The sequence below is a fragment of the Rissa tridactyla genome, chromosome 9 (genome assembly GCF_028500815.1).
Source record: "Rissa tridactyla isolate bRisTri1 chromosome 9, bRisTri1.patW.cur.20221130, whole genome shotgun sequence".
Classification (NCBI taxonomy): Eukaryota; Metazoa; Chordata; class Aves; order Charadriiformes; family Laridae; genus Rissa; species Rissa tridactyla.
This window is the reverse complement of record NC_071474.1, coordinates 16,469,021-16,487,780: the sequence shown is the minus strand read 5'-3', so window position 1 is coordinate 16,487,780 and position 18,760 is coordinate 16,469,021. Positions and strand designations below refer to the sequence as shown.

The 18,760-nt window shown below is 37.3% G+C and overlaps 2 protein-coding genes across 5 annotated transcripts in view; one reads left to right on the top strand and one right to left on the bottom strand.

Annotated features, from left to right (window-relative positions):
* ADAM10 (ADAM metallopeptidase domain 10) overlaps positions 1 to 3,445 on the top strand; it is a 52,663-nt gene extending 49,218 nt beyond the window's left edge. For all 3 annotated transcript variants that reach the window (XM_054214580.1, XM_054214579.1, XM_054214578.1), the window contains 2 exons: positions 564 to 690; positions 1,171 to 3,445. In XM_054214580.1, the coding sequence (XP_054070555.1) occupies positions 564 to 690; positions 1,171 to 1,265 (222 nt within the window). In that variant the 3' untranslated portion in view covers positions 1,266 to 3,445. The remainder of the gene's footprint in view (positions 1 to 563; positions 691 to 1,170) is intronic.
* Positions 3,446 to 6,921: 3,476 nt separating this feature from the next.
* Positions 6,922 to 18,760, bottom strand: part of LIPC (lipase C, hepatic type) — a 59,569-nt gene continuing 47,730 nt past the window's right edge. Inside the window, exons 4-8 of one of the 2 annotated variants that reach the window (XM_054213927.1) lie at positions 17,264 to 17,497; positions 15,614 to 15,856; positions 12,160 to 12,280; positions 11,223 to 11,441; positions 6,922 to 8,169 (exon numbers count right to left, since the gene is read on the bottom strand). In XM_054213927.1, coding sequence (XP_054069902.1) covers positions 8,064 to 8,169; positions 11,223 to 11,441; positions 12,160 to 12,280; positions 15,614 to 15,856; positions 17,264 to 17,497 — 923 coding nt within the window. In that variant the 3' untranslated portion in view covers positions 6,922 to 8,063. The remainder of the gene's footprint in view (positions 8,170 to 11,222; positions 11,442 to 12,159; positions 12,281 to 15,613; positions 15,857 to 17,263; positions 17,498 to 18,760) is intronic. The other variant, XM_054213926.1, reaches the window with a different exon arrangement.

The following is an 18,760-nucleotide window of genomic DNA, read 5'->3' as shown; positions in this document are numbered from 1 at the left end:
CTTGAGTGAAGCAAATAAGTTAGATTGAAGGGAATAGAAACAAATAAACAAGTAAATATTTTGTGTTAATACCTGTTTTCACTCCACCATCTGTTTTGGTGTTAACGTTCACTTTTTTAATTTACTGGGTTTTCCAGTTTTAACTCTTCATATTTCAATGCTCTGATTTCTTTTAAGGAACTAAATATATTGATCTCTAGCACTTCTTATTTTTATTGCACTAGATGACGCTTCCCTAATAATAGACTGGGAGGAGAGCAACAGTGAAACACTGTTATAGAGCTGCATAGTCAATTTTGTGTAAGCTGTTGATTGTTTTAGGCTTATATAGCTCTGTTGTAGTGTATCTTTTGTGAAATACTCGCTGATAATAGAATGGTTCTGAAGGGTTTGGGGTTTTTGTGTAAGAACTTTGGGGACATTTTTCTTTAAAATGTTACGGTCTTCTATGTGATGTTTTAGAACAGCTTTTTGATGACTTTTAAAAGGCAAAGGAAAGCCCTATTCACTCTCTTGTGCGTGTGTGCCAGCCCCTTCAAAATAATTTTTTTTAATGTTTTTAGGCTTATTGGTGGGCAGTGTTGCTCATGGGAATTGCCTTGATCATGTTAATGGCTGGTTTCATTAAGATATGTAGTGTTCATACTCCAAGCAGTAATCCAAAGTTGCCTCCTCATAAACCACTTCCAGGTGAGTACACCAGGTAACTAAATTTGAGGAAAGCGTTTTATCATCAACTATTTTGTCCTAAAGGGAAATTTCAGGTGTCCCAAGCTACAGTTCTTAGTCTGGCACTGTGAAGCTATGAATGGAATTCATGCCAGTGAAACAACTCATGAAAATGTAACTCTTGCCGTATTTTCCTATAGCGTAATATGCATATCAAAAGAAAGCTTTGAAGACTTTTTCTAAGTTGGAATTCCTTTTGTTTCCTATTCCATGCTACATATTGTAAGAATCAGCCTGTTTAAGGAACTACCGTTGAGATAATAAAATGTATTCTGTAAATGCTCCGTGCAGTTAATCATCTGTTTAAAACCTTCTGCGGGTCTAAATCTAAAGCCTTTCAGAAAAATAGTTACATTTAATTTGCATAGCCACGGCAACTTTTCTGTAAATAATGTCTTTTTAAAAATTCATTTTAATAAAATGTCCCTTTCTTTGAAACAGGCACTTTAAAAAGGAGGAGACCACCACAAACCACTCAGCCACCACAGCGGCAAAGACCCCGAGAGAGTTATCAGATGGGACATATGAGACGTTGACTGCAGCTTTTTGCCTTGGTTCTTCCTAGTGCCTACAATGGGAAAACTCACTCCAAAGAAAACCTAATAAGTCATTGTCCCCGGTCTAACTCTCAAAAATTGAAGAGGAAAAAAAAAAAGCATGATATGCCCTCAAAACAAGTGGAAATGGTTAATTTTTAATGGGCGAATCTTCCAGCTCAAAAAGAAGAAAATGTTTTTCTTGCATTTTTTTAATTTAGCGGCACAAAGTTCTAGAGTATCACGATTCTTTCCCCCTTCTGTGCTCTTCATTGCTGCATTTTCTTCACTTGCAGGCAAATATGGCTGTAGTAAAACTTTTACTCAAGATTTGAAACAAATATATATTTTTCAACTGCCAGACAAGGCTAGGAAGCTAGACCACCTCAGCATTGGAGACGTTACTTGTCAATGTATATACATTGTTATATGCAGACATGTATTTCTAACGTACACCCGTACTTGTGTGCAATTGTAAACAAGAGAATTGCAATATGGATGTTTCTTTGTATTATAAAACTTTTCCGCTATTAATGAAGAAATTACTGTTTAATTGACATACTCAGGATAACAGAGGATGATGGTGTGTAATGGTCAAGGATCCTGTGATGCTTTACACAGCAATTTTGAATCAAATCAAACTTTTTTTATCATGATCAAAGTTGTTTCAAGCACTCATTTCATCTTTATCAAACAGCTGCTAAGACATAGCATACAAGATTGAATGGTCTTTCAGAGATACAGCAGGTGTTCTGCAAACTTTGCAAATGCCGGAATGTTTCAAAAATGTTTTCTATAAGTGTCTAATTTCTTGTAGCTCAGCATAAATATTTTTAATTTGTCTGATTATTCAGTTAAATAATGAATAGTTAGATGAAATATTTCCATGCTTTATTAGAAAAGTCCGCCTGTTATTCAACTTGTTTTAAAAACCGCAACCGGTTTATTTGGGCTGTTCAGATATTCTTACAGCACAATAATTCAGTTTGTGTTCTGAGGGATGTGGAAAGAAAGAAAAGTTGTAAGGTTTTTTTTATTTTCTTTTTTAATTTATCAGATATTTGGATAACTTTTCAGCATGATACTGTTGATTGATAACCACTAAAGTAGAGTGATTTGCCCAGCTGCTGTGGCAGAGTTAAAATTGTAGTTAGGACTACCAATTTTCCAGCATTTTCTACCAGTAGTGAAGTTCAACAGCACAATGTCCCATTCCAAAGTTTTTATTACGAATGTAAATAATTGGCATTTTTGAAAGAGGAATCAAAAGATGTCTTAAGGTGCTTACTGCTATGCAGGAGATGAAAGGGGGCATTACAAAATGTTGAAGCTTGTGATATATTTATTGCTTGTTTTCCAAAAGCACCAAGCTAATTAGAGATGCAAAAGGCTATAATTTTCCTGGCTTTGCTTAGGAGAAAATTTACTAAGGGTTGGACAGGCTTCCTTTGTTTGTTTTTTGTTTTTGTTTTGTTTTTTAAGAGTATAAGGTTTACACAATCATTCTCATAATGTGACGCAAGCCAGCAAGGCCAAAAATGTTACAGAATATAATGGGATCTCTTCCTTGTAAACTTGTACAGTATGTGGTTAACTTTTTCAAAATACAGCTTTTTGTACATGGTTTAGACAAATTTTGTACATGAAACCCCAAGTCCAATAGACTATATAAATAATTCTAAATGATCTTAACTAGGTAGACGTGTACGTAGTTGCTTTTAAGTCATTTTAAATACCTTTGTTTTAAGACTGTGCAAAGATTGGAAGTGGGTTTGCATTTCTAAAATGGTGACTTTTATTCAGCAAGAGTTCTTAGTAACTTCTGGAGTGTGGTAGACTTTGGAACATGTAAAATTTTTGCCTGTAATGTTATCCTGTGGTAGGATTTTGGCAGACAAACGCTGCCCTATTTTATTTTGAGTCTAAGTTAAATGTTTTCTGAAAACAGAAATGTGCACTGAACTCTCCACTGCAACTCAAGATGTGGTAAAACCGAAAGAAAGTTCAAGACAATGAAATGGAATACTACTGTCGATTTCATGTCCACTGTGTTTTATACAGTATCTTTTTTGTTCACTTTGGAAATTTTTACTAAAAATGCAAAAAATAAAGTATTGTGCAAAGATATGTAAGGTTTTTTGAAACTTGAAATGCATTAATAAATAGACTTGATGAAATAATCTTCTGAAGATCCATTTACTTTTTGAACTCTGAAAATGAAAAGGAATATACAGATTCTACTTCTACGTAATTTTGGGCTTTCGCTGGAAAGGGGCTCTCATGCCAAAAAGAAATTCTACTATCTTTACACTATCGAAGTGCACCTCCCAATTTTAACATCATACAGTTAAATGTAAGAGTAAATGGTTTTGTGTAACCTTCTTAAGGATAACGCCTTAAAACTAAATTACTTGTATGATCACAGGAATAAAGCTTTCTCTGTTCTTATCTTCAAAATGGAAGCTAATTACTGGTGGGGTGTTCAAGCCCGGCACCATAGCTACTGAATGGTGCCTTCTGAGATAGATGTATTTTTGAAGAGGAATACTGGAATTACCATGCAATACTCTGAATGCACAACTGATGGATGACTTTTTGAAGGAGCAAGTTTGATTTTTGCAAGGTGTTTTAAAACTGCTAAGCTGGGTCTCTGTTCTGCTGTGTGTTGTGTAGTTGATATAAGTGATAATACTGCTTTTAAAAGCCAAGTCCTGCCAGCTAGTCTTTCACTCTTAGGGCTATTTGTTGAGAATGGCCTGCTTAGACATCTGTTTCCCTAACTGAGCAGCATATGCTTTGATGTCATCAAAGCATATTCAGAGTTCCTTCCTAGCAGTACTTCCCCCCCCCCTCCCCCCCATGACTGTTTTTTTATAGAAGTGCTTCCCCTTGTAGCTAAATAGCACTGTCAGAGCAAAAGGCGTTAAAAGAAAATCGGTTGGAGCAGAGCCCTTCTGCAAATCAGCATCATAAGGGCCTAAAGATTTGGTGGTGCTTGCATTTAAATTTCTGCCTAGGAGAATGCAAACCAGAGGGGTAGAAGTAATGCCTAAGCATCTACAATACAAATTTTATGTATATTTTAAAATGTGTTTGGGGGAAACATGAGAACATAAATAGCTGTAATTTTTCTAATATTTTGACCTAATAATCCCTAGTTGCGGCTATTCATTTATTCATCTTGTCTTTATGCTTTAGTCATTAAATGTGTATGTTCACCTCTGCAGAAGCGTATACATTTGGAATGGTGTGCATGCGAGAAGGGCATCAAACTCCTCTTCAGCTATGAAATTATTTATACCATACAGACTGTAACCCATCGATACAGTTTGCCTTTTAATTAATGTTCCAATATTTCTTTCAGGAGAAATACACAAAAAGGAAGAAGAGAGGTTTGTTTGTTTTTTGTTTTTTTTTTTTTTTTTACTACTGAATATTGGCAGTTTGTTATTACAGAAGAGTGACTGAAAGGACAGCAGCCCCGATGTCGCTCTAAGCTGTGGCTGCTCTGGCAGGAGCAGACTCCTGAGGCTCTCCAGGGCTCAGGTCCGGTGTTCGGGGTGAGACAAGCAATTGCAGTGAGCAGAAAGGGAGGCACCGCTGTAGGCACTTGCAGTTGTAGGTATGACCTCAGTGTTCTGTTCAGGCATTGTAAGACTTTGACTGTGCTGCGACTTGGGCTTTATTTCATTTTTACATCAGAAATCAGTTAATGCGTATCGAAACATAAGGACAGGATTTATTTGGACATAGGGTTTGTGAAAAATGACATCAGAGTAAGTATCTTCGTATCTGCAAGAGTTCAAATACTGAATGTCCTTTTAATTTTCTTATTTGACTTTTTAAAAGTTTTTAGATTCTTATCTGAGGATATACTAGCTTCTTTCATTTGTACTGGAGAATGTTTTTTTCCACAGAAATTTTAGAAGTCCTCAGACTGCAGTATCCCTGTTACTTGAGTTTCAGTGCACTGTAGGCATCGCTGACCTTTTTTCTGTCTGCTTTTGCTGAACTAATGTTTTCAAGCTTGTTTCTTCTAAGGTTTAGGTCTCTTTATCAGCCTCCTTACCAAGTAAGTGATAGTAATGTGAAAGAAATGCCAATTTTAATGTCTAAAATGTTTCTAAGTGTGTTTGGATGTGTGACTACAGGAAGATCATGACTTGAAAGGCTGTGTGAACATGTATGTTTTACATCATACTAATCTCATTAAAAGCTGTCTCGCCAACTCTCTAGTGCTTTTTTCTAGGTATAGCGAAATGCTAACGTGGTAGTTTCTGCACTGGAGAAGCACAGTCCGGTTCTTTCTAGCCTTTGTCTCTTGCTCTGTCATCCTTCACTACCTTCTGACCAAAGTCGTTTTTGAGGAGCAGGGGTAGGGTTTGGTTCAGGAAGCTTTCAAAGTTCATAGCTTAGAAAGCTGGTGATTACCACTGCTGTAGATGCAATTCCAATGACAGCAGTTCTTCTATAAATAGACAGTATCTTATAAACAAAACAACCCAAAACATGAGAAGTAAAAGCGGCAGTTCTTTAGCTTTCTCCGGAAGCAAAAATTGAATTCCAGAGACAATCTAGGGAGAGGCATAATTTGAGTTAGCCACACACATACTTCTCTCGCTCTCTCTCTGTTCTCTCTCTGTCCCATTTTTCATCCTGCTTTGGAAAACTAAAATGGCCACATTGTCATTTGTTCCTTGTCTGTCATTCTTCAGGACACAGTCCGTTTCAACTTCATGCCCTAAAAATGCTGTCACTGGGTGACAGCAATTGTGTCTTGCCAGTGGATTACAGCTACTACAAAAAAAACCCAACAAAACAAAAAAAAAAACCACCAAGCACCAAAAAAACCCCAAAACAACCAACCATCATCTAAAAAATGTCTGGTGCTTAGCTAAGTCTTTCCAGGATACATATTGCTGAAATTTCCCTAATCTTTGTCTACTCCTGATTTTGACTTTTGGCTGTTGTATTTAAGTGATCAATTTTTATATAAACACAGAACACATTACGGAGCTTTAATAAAATAATTATGTTAGGAAATTGAAGTTTGGAGGATAGCAGCCTGAAGCACAGAATTGATGACTTAAATTGTAATTTTTGACATAGAAGTTGGAAATACTTCTCATGTTTAAAAAAAACCAATTTGTTTCATTGAGCAAAACTTAAAGCACAAACCTTCATTTTCGGTGAAGATCTAAAGATTCTTTTATATGGAATTTGTATCTAAATGTATAAATATTTCCCCCAATCAAGATGCTACTTCAAGTGGCCGTTTTAAATCCCAGACCAGCTTCTGAAATGTACACCTCATTCCATCCTCATTTGAAAAGTAAGTATGCTTCAGTTCCTGTCATATTTAGTCAGCCTCCCTGTTTCTGTATTGAATATTGCTGTTTGTTTAAAGGAACGGTAGTTATTGAAAACAGCTTTTAAAAGTTAGAAGTTAATATTCTGAATGGTCGGCAAAGATGCTTGCCTTCAACACGTGATCCCTGTTCCTTGCCTGCGGGATCTGCTCAACTTGTTCATTTGTCATGCTTTTTAAATAAATCTCACTTTAATCCTGATGACATCTGTATCTTTTGATTCAAAATTCCCTGCAATATCTCGGTATGGAAGATAGTCCTAAGACCTGAAGCAAAGCATATCTTCCACATTTTTTACCATTTAGAGAACATTTAAAACAAATTACATTCATAATACAGAATAGTAGAAACATAATTTTTAATGAATCTTGTGCTTAGCATTGCAAAGTGACAAATGAGATACTCTGGCATACATACTGATTTCTATTTCAGTATGCACTAACCATAAAATAAAAAGAATCTGAGACAATAATGTTTCTTTATGTAGTTTATATTCTGACATAGGAAACAGGGGAACTGTATATATTTGAATTTTTAAAGTTTGTTTATATGCATTGAAGATGCTTGAGGGTTTTACCATTTTCATTTATTAATGCAGTTTCAAATTGTGCTAAAATCTGCTATACAGTGATTAAAAATCTAAAAATCTCAGGCCTTACCCAAACAGGTAAATATGATTTTAATGCAAAAGTTAACTGAATTCAGTTGTGATAGAATTGCCTGTAATATACTAAGCATCATTAAAATAATTAAATTACTGGTAATTTAAATCAGTACTTTAATTAAAATAGCAAAGCATTTTAATTAAACAGCAAAGCATTTTCCAATAGGACAAAGTTTAGTATAGCATTTTTAGGTGATATAGTTATTTGGCTTGTCATGGTTATGGCAGATAGCTCAAGCATTCTGTATGTTGAGATGTGTTTTAGTTTTTTAATGTTATAAAGTTAAAAGTTCAAACTCTTTGTTAATGATGTTATCTATTTGGGAATATTTTCTTCTATGAATTATTTAACTCCCCCTTCATTAGGAAATAATTTAGGAAGGTTTTAACTGATAGTAGTCACTATTCATGTTTTGAAGTATTTAATGGGAAATGAGGCTCCTTTTCTCCCTTAAATCAAGAAAATGAATTTTTTCAAAGGCTTGTTGCAGTGATTCTTTCAAATAGTAATCTTTTTATTTCCAGTGAGTGGTTTTTTTTTTAAACTTTAAACAACTTTAAAATGACAGTTGCTGTTGATGGGCATGTTTCAGTTTACTGTTGAATCACAAAATCTAGATTTTATTTTTTTTTAATGTATTTTCTTCACCACCTCTGAAACCATCAGGGTATTTAAATTTAATGTAGCTGTATTTTTAAAACATTTTACTAGATGTATAGTATTTTGAATATATTTGTGTGAGTAGTTGTTTCTTGCATTCTTGCTCACTTTCTGTTTTGTCTCCGAAAGCGATCTTCACATCTCACAAATGTTTTCTCTTGGGCTGGATGAAGGTGAACGTTGTCAATGCTTTGAGAACAGAATGTCATTCTAGAAAGAAAACACAGCATGTAAGCATAATGTTCCTTTTAAGGCTTATATCTGTATAAAAACGTGCTCTTTAGATACACTGAATGTGACTTTTCTTTATCCTGTCTTTTAGAGGAAGGTATCTGATTGTTTTCATAGGCTTGTGAGGAGAGAGATGTATCTGGCTGCCAGACAGTGGGTGCAGAGTAAAAGGAGTCAGCAACTGCCGTGTACTGAGTGCGTTATGCCTCCATCTCTTTCTGGTACCACACACAGCACGCTGTTTTCCGTAGCCTACTCTCGCAGTGATTTGCTCTGTGTACTCTCAGGGGCCGTTGTCATCCATTCAACTCCAACTCTTACTACCAGGATTGCACTATTTGGCCTTCAAGTGCTTTGTTGGATGGCTAATATTTTAGTTGTGAGGTTGCTAAAAAAAAGTTATGTAGGATGCTAACAATATCAGCAACTGCATATGCTACAGAAATGTCTTCCATATTTGAACTCACCTATGTTGGAATCTGCTATTTTATTGCTCATAATAGTCTGTTTATTAACTACTTTAAGTTTATGCTGCTATGTCGTGTCTAAGTGTTTATCATTACATAATCCAACAAAGGAAAATTTATGTATATAAATATCATGAGCATTGTGAGGTAAAGGTAGATAGAAATAAAATATTGTTAACAGTTTGTTCAAATTCCTGAGAAAGCACAAGACAACTCAAAACACATCTTGTGTTTACTACCTTTTTTAATGTTGAATTTCCAAAATTGCTAATTCTTTGATCCATGATCTGAAATCTACATGTTGTTTTCCTTGAAGAAAATACTTTTCATTGAGTCTCCTTTGTTCCTCCTTTAGAATCACTTAATAATCTTTCATTCCCTCCTCAAGCATTAATGTAGTATTTCAGCAGTAATATGTCATTTCCATTCCCATGACGAGCCCAGATTGCACAGAACAGCACCCAGCACGTAATCAGTATCCATTAAAATCTTGACACAAACTCCTGCTTCTACTTGCAGCAAAAAAACTCCTAAGGAGTGTTAGGTACCTGAAGATACCAGCATCATTTTTGTTAGTGTAATAACTACCCACCTCAGTTACCCATTACCTAGGATTTCTTAAGTAGTACTTAAGAAAGCACAGCCAAAAGTAATTGGCTTGTGCCAGCTTATTGAGAGCTGTATTGGACAGGAGCTTTCTGGTTAGAAAAATGAGTATACCTGACATACTTCTTTCACAGCCTTCATACCTTTTTTTCAAGGTGCAAAAATAGTATTTAAACAGAGCTCTCTAATTTGCAGCATATACTATGCTTTAATTTGCTTTGGCAGCTACGTCAGTACCGATTTGGGATCATCGCTTTGAAAACAGCAGCAGATGTTATAGAAATTATTATTTTATTTTTTTTTTAATGGCAGAAGCATGTGCCAAGTGCTGGGTTAGGAGAGGAAAATACCTACAAAATACATTTTCAGGGGGACAAACCCCAAGAAAGCATACTCCCTTCTCTGCCCCCCAGCATGCACAGATTGTCTTATGAAAACATCTCTTTAAATTATCTAGTTTGTCTCTTGTGTCAGTATCAAGGAGATGCAGCTCTGCCAATAAGTATTGTTCCACAAAAAGTCTGCAGTAGTTACAGCTGGTGCTGGTAAGAAGGAAAAATCACCCTCTAAGACTGAGACACAGTTACAAGGTAAGACGTGCTTTTCTCATTAACCTTAATTAAACTACTCAGTTAAAATTTCCTCAAAGGATTAAAGCACTGGGAATCATGACAAGTTTTGTTATTCTATCTTCTGGCTGAAATTTCTCTGTGTGAATAAGCAGTTTCAAAAGTGCTATTAGTATTGCTGTATGTAGCAAACAAGGCCACTCAGACTTGATGATCCTCTTTCAAAGCAATAGCAGCAGGGGAAAAAGAAAAAACGCACACCATCCACCTCCCTGAAAAAAAAAACGAAAACCCAAACAAACAAACAAACCCCACCAAAAGCCCAAACACAGACTTCAGTTTGCATTCATATTTTTTTCCTCTAGAAAACTGCTCTCCAGTGCTACTTCAAAGTTCAGCTGACAAAATTCGCATCGCTAAATTCATAATATGGAAAAAAGCACAACCAGAGTGCAAAAATTACTCTTAAATACCAGTGAAAGTGTGGTATGTGGAAGTAGAGATAGTCTTTTTGATTTTCTGGACTGCTCACATTCTATTTGCCCACTACAGAAATTTCAAAATGTCTGTAGTTGAAACTTTGCTTCCACAATTTATCACTCCGGGAACCTCTTGTACAGCCTGCACAGTGTAGTAATTTATTATCAACTATCAGACACTGGACTGGCCTTTAAATGAATGAGGAAAAAAAAATAAGGGAATTTTATGATAAAACCCTTAACTTCAATGAATGATCAGATGACTGTGTAGTTCTACATGTGATCCTTCCAATGAGTACTTTCAAGAATGGTAATGCTGAGTTTCTCAACAAAGTAGCTATTGAAAGTCAAATCATTAAGATTTGCCATATTTTTTGTAAGTAGGAATTTGAATTTTTCATGGCCTTAATGTTGGAGTCAATATTTATCTTACATAGTATTTTGTTTCTTTGAAATTTTATATGGTCCTTGTGGGGTGAGATAATCGCATTCTAAAAATAAGTCAGGAATTGTCATCAGTTATTGTCACGAATTGTTTAGAAAAAATGCATCACAGAACTTGGTAAAATTCTTCCTTGGATCTGTGTGCTAACTCCTCTATCCTCTATTCGCAAGTATCAACAAAATTGTCACTCGAGGTTATTGTGCCTTAAACTCAATTAGTGGCAGTGGTGAGACAGAATATTTCCCACTATTCATTTCTGACCTGAGAACAAAGAAATTCTTTAAGTCACTTAAAAATCATGCCATCTGATCTGAGCGGGAGGGGGGAAAGCCAGAAGTTGTAAATGGATAAATTCACCATTGGTGTGAGTGCTGGGTCTCAGATGCTTATATTTGAACTAGGATAACCTGTGTGCCAAACATCTGTGGTGTTATTACAGAAAAAATGGTGTTTTCATTATACTTACTTTTGTTGTGTTTCCCCTGCTTTCACTCTTATTGTCTTCACTATAAGTCCTGGTCGACGGGTGCCTTTTGTCCATGGTATTATGGTTTGAACTGTGTCCCAGATATTTTCCCAAACTGCAGTTCCTTCCCATTTGAACTTGATCATTATTAGCTCACCGATATCAGTGTCCAGGGTGAGAAGAAAAGAGTAGGTTTTATTCCCGCTAATACCTTCAACTCTGCAGAAAACAAAACCAGAATAACGCTGTCTTAATTATTATGGGTTAAAGTGAAAAAAAATGAGTTTCTCTTCTCTTTAAAATCACAGGAAGAACTATGCTTCCTTCTCCAGGAGGGGAACATTATTGTCTCTAGGATAGTCTTCCCCCAGGACCATAAAGTGGTGAAATACGACAACATGCTTGAAAAGAAGCAGAAGTGGAACAATCCTGAACAGCTGGTGAAGCAGTAGTCATTTCTGACACCAAAAGAAAAGGTGTTCCGTAATAGCATCTATGTTATGTCTTTAGTCTGCTAAAGCAAATGCCGACCCACACTGTTGTCTTTGCTTTTGTTGATACAGATAGTGTCCATCATGAGAAACATACAAAATTCCTTACCTTGATTACAGCTGCTTATTTATTTGTGTTTTAATTGATTAGACCTCCTTGTGTTAGCCATGGGATGGACCAAACATACATGGACAGGATACTTAATGTTCAGGGAACTTGCAAGAGCACTAAGTTTGTTTTATAGAGCTTTTTAATCCAAAAACTGTATGAACATTGGAAACGTTTGTGATTTTTATGGAGTATGAGTGAAGAGAGGGCAACTTCCAGTTCATCTTCGCTTAGCTGTACTAAACCATTTCACTCATTGCATGATTACATACATGATATGGTATAAATTGGCACCTTGTTTCTCACTTGTACAATGGCATATAATATCAATACTCACAGTGGGATTGGCAGGTTTTTAGCATCCTCCTTAGTGCCTGTCAGAGAGATGGTAAAAGTTGGGTCTATCTGCTTGTCTTGGATTTCATTGATGAAGTGGATCTTGAACTGATAATGATAGACTGTAGAAAGGAAGAATTTGCAAAGTGATGAAATTAATGGTCAAAGCAGCAATAGATTTCTCAGGCAAAAGAATTTTGCCTTTATTTCTTTAAAACAAATTTTTTGCTATTAAAACATAATCATTTTTTCTGATTGTTGCTATGCTGTGTAATCCCTTAGGGTTTGGGGCCCCGTTGCTCTATTTAAAAGGATGGAGAAAAAAGATAACCTGGGCTGAGTTCCCTTTGTAGGATAAAGCGTTCTTCCTTGGGAAATATTTCAGCTTTTCTGAAGTTTAATTGTTGGAAATTCTGGCAAGCCCTCTATCTAGTCACCAGACAAATCCTTATGACTGGACGTGGCTAGAGATGTAAGATACAGATTGAAGACCTTACGCAATGTAGTCAGGCTTTTTCTCTGAAGGGCTACATAATTGCCCTGCAAAACAGATGACTCACAAACTTTCCTTGACTGCATAGTGAAACATTGTGCTTAACATGCATCCATTAACAATATGGCTTTGTTCAAGCACATTATTGTAAGAAAGATGTCATTAATGCTTCAAGATTTGGTGGGGTTCTAGAAGAACAGTGTTTACGAAAGTCTTTGAATGTTGTCAGAATGAAGAGTGCCCAAGAAATCGTCAGTGTACTGATTACAAGCAGTTTGACATTTAGTAAGTTATGAAACCCCACCCCCCCACCCCAACATACAGTTAGGGGCTACGTGCACACAGATATTGTCAGCTAGATTTGAATGTCCAAAACTCTTCTGTCTGGTGATTCTACCAGCTGCCTTCTTGACAAAACCGATAGATTTAGTTGTTAATAGAAATTACTTAGGGTTTTCTTAATTACCAAAGACCACAGAGTATTTGGAAGAATTAGGGGTGTTGCATTTATCCTTGCAATCTGGTCAAGTTACAGATGGGAAACTGTTCTGGCAGACATTATTGCACACTAGTTTTTGTGCAGAAAGATGCTCTTTCCTCATTTCTTCTCCTCGCCTGCTGGAGGCTTCACGACATCTGAGAACGGCTCCACCGTACTGCTCAGGCAGTCATCTTTTTATGCGTATGCGCAGATAAATTATTATTTTTTTTTTATTTGTGCGGCTCTGGGTGTTCACAATGGAAGGTATTTGCTAGAAAAGCTCTATCTTTTTGTTGTTTCATAGTTACTGTATGTTAGTGAACAGTGTATTTTCTTTTGAAAAGGTGTCACTCGGTAGAAAATGAAATGGCTGATTCTTTGCTGCAAACCTGATGGTAATAGGCAGGGAAGCTTGTTTACAGATCACTTTTAATAATGTAAAAATTGATTGTTCTAATGTATATTCTGATAAAGCCTGGGGTTTTGCTGTGGTTATGATGCACATAGGAAAAAGGTGAGCGTATTCATGTAAAAACTCTGACGCAGGGTCCCATCACAGCTTTATTATAAATGTTAACTTCTCTGTAACAAGTATTTTTTGTTCGAACTGGATTAACGTACGCTTCAGAATATAATGCTGTTAACTTGAAAAATGAAATGTCAGATTTTGTGAAGACGCGGAGGATTGTGAAGCGTAATGCTGAGTTTCTCAATTTTCCTCAAACATTTTTTTAAAAGCGTTACAAAGATGACTTTGTACGCATCCTCCCACAGTTGCCGCCTTGTTTGGGAACTTTTGTGAAAGGAAGCCATTGTCTGGGGCACTGACAGCCGCATATGCGCCAAGGATGTTTTTTTGAAGCAAAAACAGCTCCAAGCATAAAAACGCGACATGTTTCAAATTGAAATCAAAGCCAATAAGACACAGATATTTTACCACAAACTGAAACTGTCTCCATCTCCAGAGAAGAATGCAACATGAGGACTGGGTTTCTGTGCCCAGGTGTGGTGGTAGCAGACACTGTGTCCTCAGAGCAATTTGCTTTTCTGATTCTGATGGTGACCTGGCTGTATTGAACCAAAATTACGTTGGGAGCTAGATGCGGCCTCTAGAATTTTTTAAATCTACTTCAAGTAGCTTCCTGAGGCATTTTAAATAGCATAAGAAGAGATTCAGCTGCTGTGAGTATCAATCAGGGCTGAGCAGACCCCTCTGGAGCCATCACCATGTACTTCACAGCTGCGTTTGTGGAAGAACTCCAAATTTGTTTTAAAAGTACCTGAATTTTCGTGTTCTGTTTTTGTTTTTAATCTGTGATACTACAGTTGAGTACCAGGCACTGTGGGGAAACAAGGTGTGTAATGCAAGTAGCATTTTTAAGCATTTCTCCTCAGGACTGGAAAGCCCTTGAGCGCTGAGGAGAAGAGGGGGCTGTGGTGAGGCTATGGCCACTTGGTGAGAAGCCAGGCACACTTCACAAGACTCCTCCATGCTTGGTGGCCTTCGGCAACGACCGGGAGTCCTGCCCAGGCTACACCGTGCTGCTACTCACCACATGCCCCATCAATAGCCGGGGAAGGAGGTCGTGAGGAGGAATGCCATGCGCCAAAACTCCTGCACCGAAAGTCTCTTGGAAGAAGCGTGTCCCTGCCATTCATCCCCCACAGCCTTGCTTGCTCTCGCTTTAAAACGTACGTAAACTTTCCCACTGGCATGGGAATGTCTGCTCAACAGCATCAGTCGCCTCATGGGCTCTCTGACAGTTGGGTTGTAAACAGCCGACGGCCAGGCCCAGACCATTTTGTAATGGAGACTGGCAGATAGGCCCCGTTTCTCTGTCAGACTGCTTCCCCTCTGTCTGGTATGATGTGCAAGAAACCACATTTATTGTCTCTCTGAGCTTAGAAAATCGTTACTTTGTGCTCTCGATAAAGTAATTTAATGGAGATAAACCTAGAGTACTAGTCCCTTTATTTTAGTGCTACAGTTCTACCCTGTAAAAGTCCATGCTATTCTGTGGTCTATGCATTGTTTGAAAAGTAATAATTTATATGTCATCTTGTAGACTAATTGCAGATAAAATTTGGGCAAACTCGGAACTGAAGGTTTTAAGGCCTCCCAGAGCAATTACGCTGCTTTTTTGGCTTGGCTGTATGCCTGCATATGTTATAACAAACTCGCACAGGCCAGTTGCAGGAAAATCCTGTAAATCAGGACTCTGAGCATCTCTGAGGCCACAGATCCACAGTTAGCCTGTGGCAAGCATGCAGCATGCTTTTTCCCACAGAAATACTAAGAGTCAGGATCTTGATGAAAGGGCACCAAGACAGCCTACTGGGATGCTCAGTTGTCTCAGCAAATTGATTATTCCCGTAGATGTTATAAGCTTTAACAAATGGGTGAACGGGATCACACAAAGCTTAGGCACATCCTCACACTTTGTGATCAATCTGGAGACTGTAACAAGTATTCCCACAAACCTTTGAAAGGCATATGTGCTCTTGTTTTCAAAAAGAGTTGTCTACTTTTGGGGAGCCTTTCCTCCCTGATGTTGTAGCCCAGTGTGTTGCACCGGTTCTTTCTACAGCTGAGGCACATTCCTTTGTTGAAAGTGTTGATGTCGTTGCACCCGTATGCTGTGCTTTGCTTGTCGTTGTGAAGCAGAGAGTCGATGAACAAATGAACTGACCTCTCGTGGGCACATTTCACGGTTTGAGTGATGCCTGAAAAAAATGCAAACAACAGAATTTTGCATTGCCCTTCTTCCTCTTTACCATTTCAACAGCAGAGGAGTACAATAACGAACTGTAAACATATGGTATTGTTTTCCCCCAACCCCCTTTACTACTAAAACGTCATGATTTTACCTCAAATCATACATTGTAGCAACTTTACTTTTAGGGTCATCCAAAAATAGTTTGTCTGAACCCACATGATAATAAAATTGAATAATTTGCTGCTTAGCCTTCTTTAGCCTGAGTATTTAAGACTGTAAATATGAACCTTGATTTCATTATCCTGGCTGCTTTGGTTAATATGAAAAAAATATGAGGCTATATGTAGCCTTTCAGATCATGCCTCATTAAAGACAGCAGTTGAGTGGTGGAACACTGTTGTCTCGTGGATGCTAGCATGGTAATGTCATATTTTGTCCCTATCAGAGAGAATAACTCTCATGTTGAATTGAATTTTGCTTACAGCTACTACTGGGGGAAAAGGAGAAAAAAATTTATTAAATGCATTAAAAATTATTAAATACATAGATCTGCTTTTGCAAGAAGTATGTATCTTTTTCTTCCTTAGGTATGATCAAATTATTTTCTTCTGTGTAATTGGGATATATCATGAGGGACTGTTTTTATATGTCTTCACTGATAAGCTTTCTAGCTGATGCTTGGTTTCACATTTGTCATGAAATATCTGCTAACGAGTAAGGCCTACTTTTAGATAGTGTGATGATAGCTGAGAAATGTTTTTGCGATGCAGTATGCTGGGTGAACAGTAGTCTTTTGGGGATTTTCAGTGAAGAGTTCTGGTTGTCACTGTGCATCGGTACCTTATATTTTTTCAGTATGTTGCATCAGCTTCTCTATGCGTTTATGTTTAGGTACATTGGAATTAAGCTGCTATATATAAAACCTAGCCTGGAACACTGGCAGTCAGGTCCTAGAGAGAGCATCATCTGCGCAGCTGAAAGACGAGGAGTTGGGAAAAGGTGAACTAAGGAGGTGAGTAGTACAGCCCTGTGTTTTATTTGATTTGAAATAATTAATTGCACACTAGATGAATCTGGCTTAATTAGAATAAGTTTTCTCATTTCCTCTACCGCTAAAACAAATACCTTTGAAATTATTCAGAAGTGCTTGACAGCAGGATGCTCATGGCCTCATTTTCAGAGGCCATGAGAACTAGGCAGCCAAGTTCCTTACTGGGGTCGGTAAGAACAGTTTGAACTCGATACATGTAAAAAATCAGTAACCAATTTCTAGAAAAGAAATTTTCGTGCATATAATGGGAAATAATGCTCCCATTAGATACTGTTTATGATCACAGAGATATGTAAAGGTTTCCCAGAGACAGCGTCAGTGCAGCTGCAATGCTGCTTCCCCTTTTGTGCCACTGGTTCTTACCAGTAATTCCGTATTGTGCAATGTGGTTATACACATGCATGATGTGACAGCCAGGCTGAAAGGTGCCTCCGTTGGGATAAAAGTCGAAATGAGCCACAGGCTGCTTGATGCCAACACTGAGACCCATGTGCTGTTTAGTGAATGTATGAATTGCGTCTACGAAGTTTGCATCATCTGGAGATAAACGGTCTGTTGGCGACATTCCTTCAAACAAGGGACCAGCAGGGTCAAGGCCTGCAATAAATGCAAATAATCCAGTTGTGATATAGTGCAGATGGGCTGTTCTTTTACTGTTATGAGAAAAGCCTGTGATAAATACTTAAAAAAAGACAGCACTAGTACTTTACAAGGTCTTTCACTGATAGAAACAATGCTGGGAACACTTGTCCTGCAGAAGGTACCTGGTTACATCAAAAGGTAAAGTAAACACAGGCGCTGTAATGAACAGTAACTGCTACATGCACAAGGACACAGGCCCAGAGATAGATGTGTTTGTTATAGTCAAACCATGCTTGCTACTGCTTTGTCACCTGAGGAATGTTTACTTAATTTTGTTCTTTCATACTCTAGAGGTCATGCATTTCAGAGGCCCTTTTGAAAACACCAGTCCCACAACAAGGTTGACTTTTAGCCCACATTTGTGACCTGAAACTTTATAAAGCTTCACTTATACCTTATAAAAGAGCTATATGTCTGCTAGATGTTGTTTATAATAATTTTTCAACTTTAAAAGTCTTCAAGGCAAATTATTACAGTATTCAGAAAAATAATATTCCATTTAGGGATTCTTGCTGATTTTTAGTTTGCTAGATATTTTTGTATGGTGCTCTTTTTGGTTGGGAGCTGATTTATGGAAAAGAACTGCCTGCGTAGTTTAAAGCTGCCTTCAGTTTTGAGGACAAACTTCTAAATTTGAGATTCTTCAGCTGGTGCTATGGACTAATGTAGTTGCATAGATGTAACTGGACAAGACTAATAACACAGGCTACAAGAAGGGATGTCACCCTGAAGGAATACTTTTCCTTTTATTTTTAATAGCTTTTATCACTATGATTTTTTGGAGCTTACTGTTACAAGTCTGAATAAATTTTGCTGAAGAGCGCATATAGCTGTCACAATAAAGAATGTGTTTTAATGCTTTTTATTTATCCGTTATCAAGGTTTCATGTACTAATGTGGTTTGAACAGGCAGTGCTGATGAACTAAGCTCTTTCAGTGTATACACAGATGTAGTATCATGACACATTGTGTAAAATCAGCTTCTTGGCATGCAGGCACTCTCAAAAGAGCTGATTTTATAAGAGACTATGTTTGTGGCAATGAATCCAAGATCAGAATTGGGACTTCAAACTTCAGTCACACGTTTGCCTCACTCCCAACTCAGATTGAAGTAAAATGTTTTCTCTGATAACTTAAACGTGGCTGACGTGGTCCTCATATAATATGCACTTCTGTTTTTGGTTTTGTTTTTTTTTTTTAAGCTGTTGCTGTGCGTTA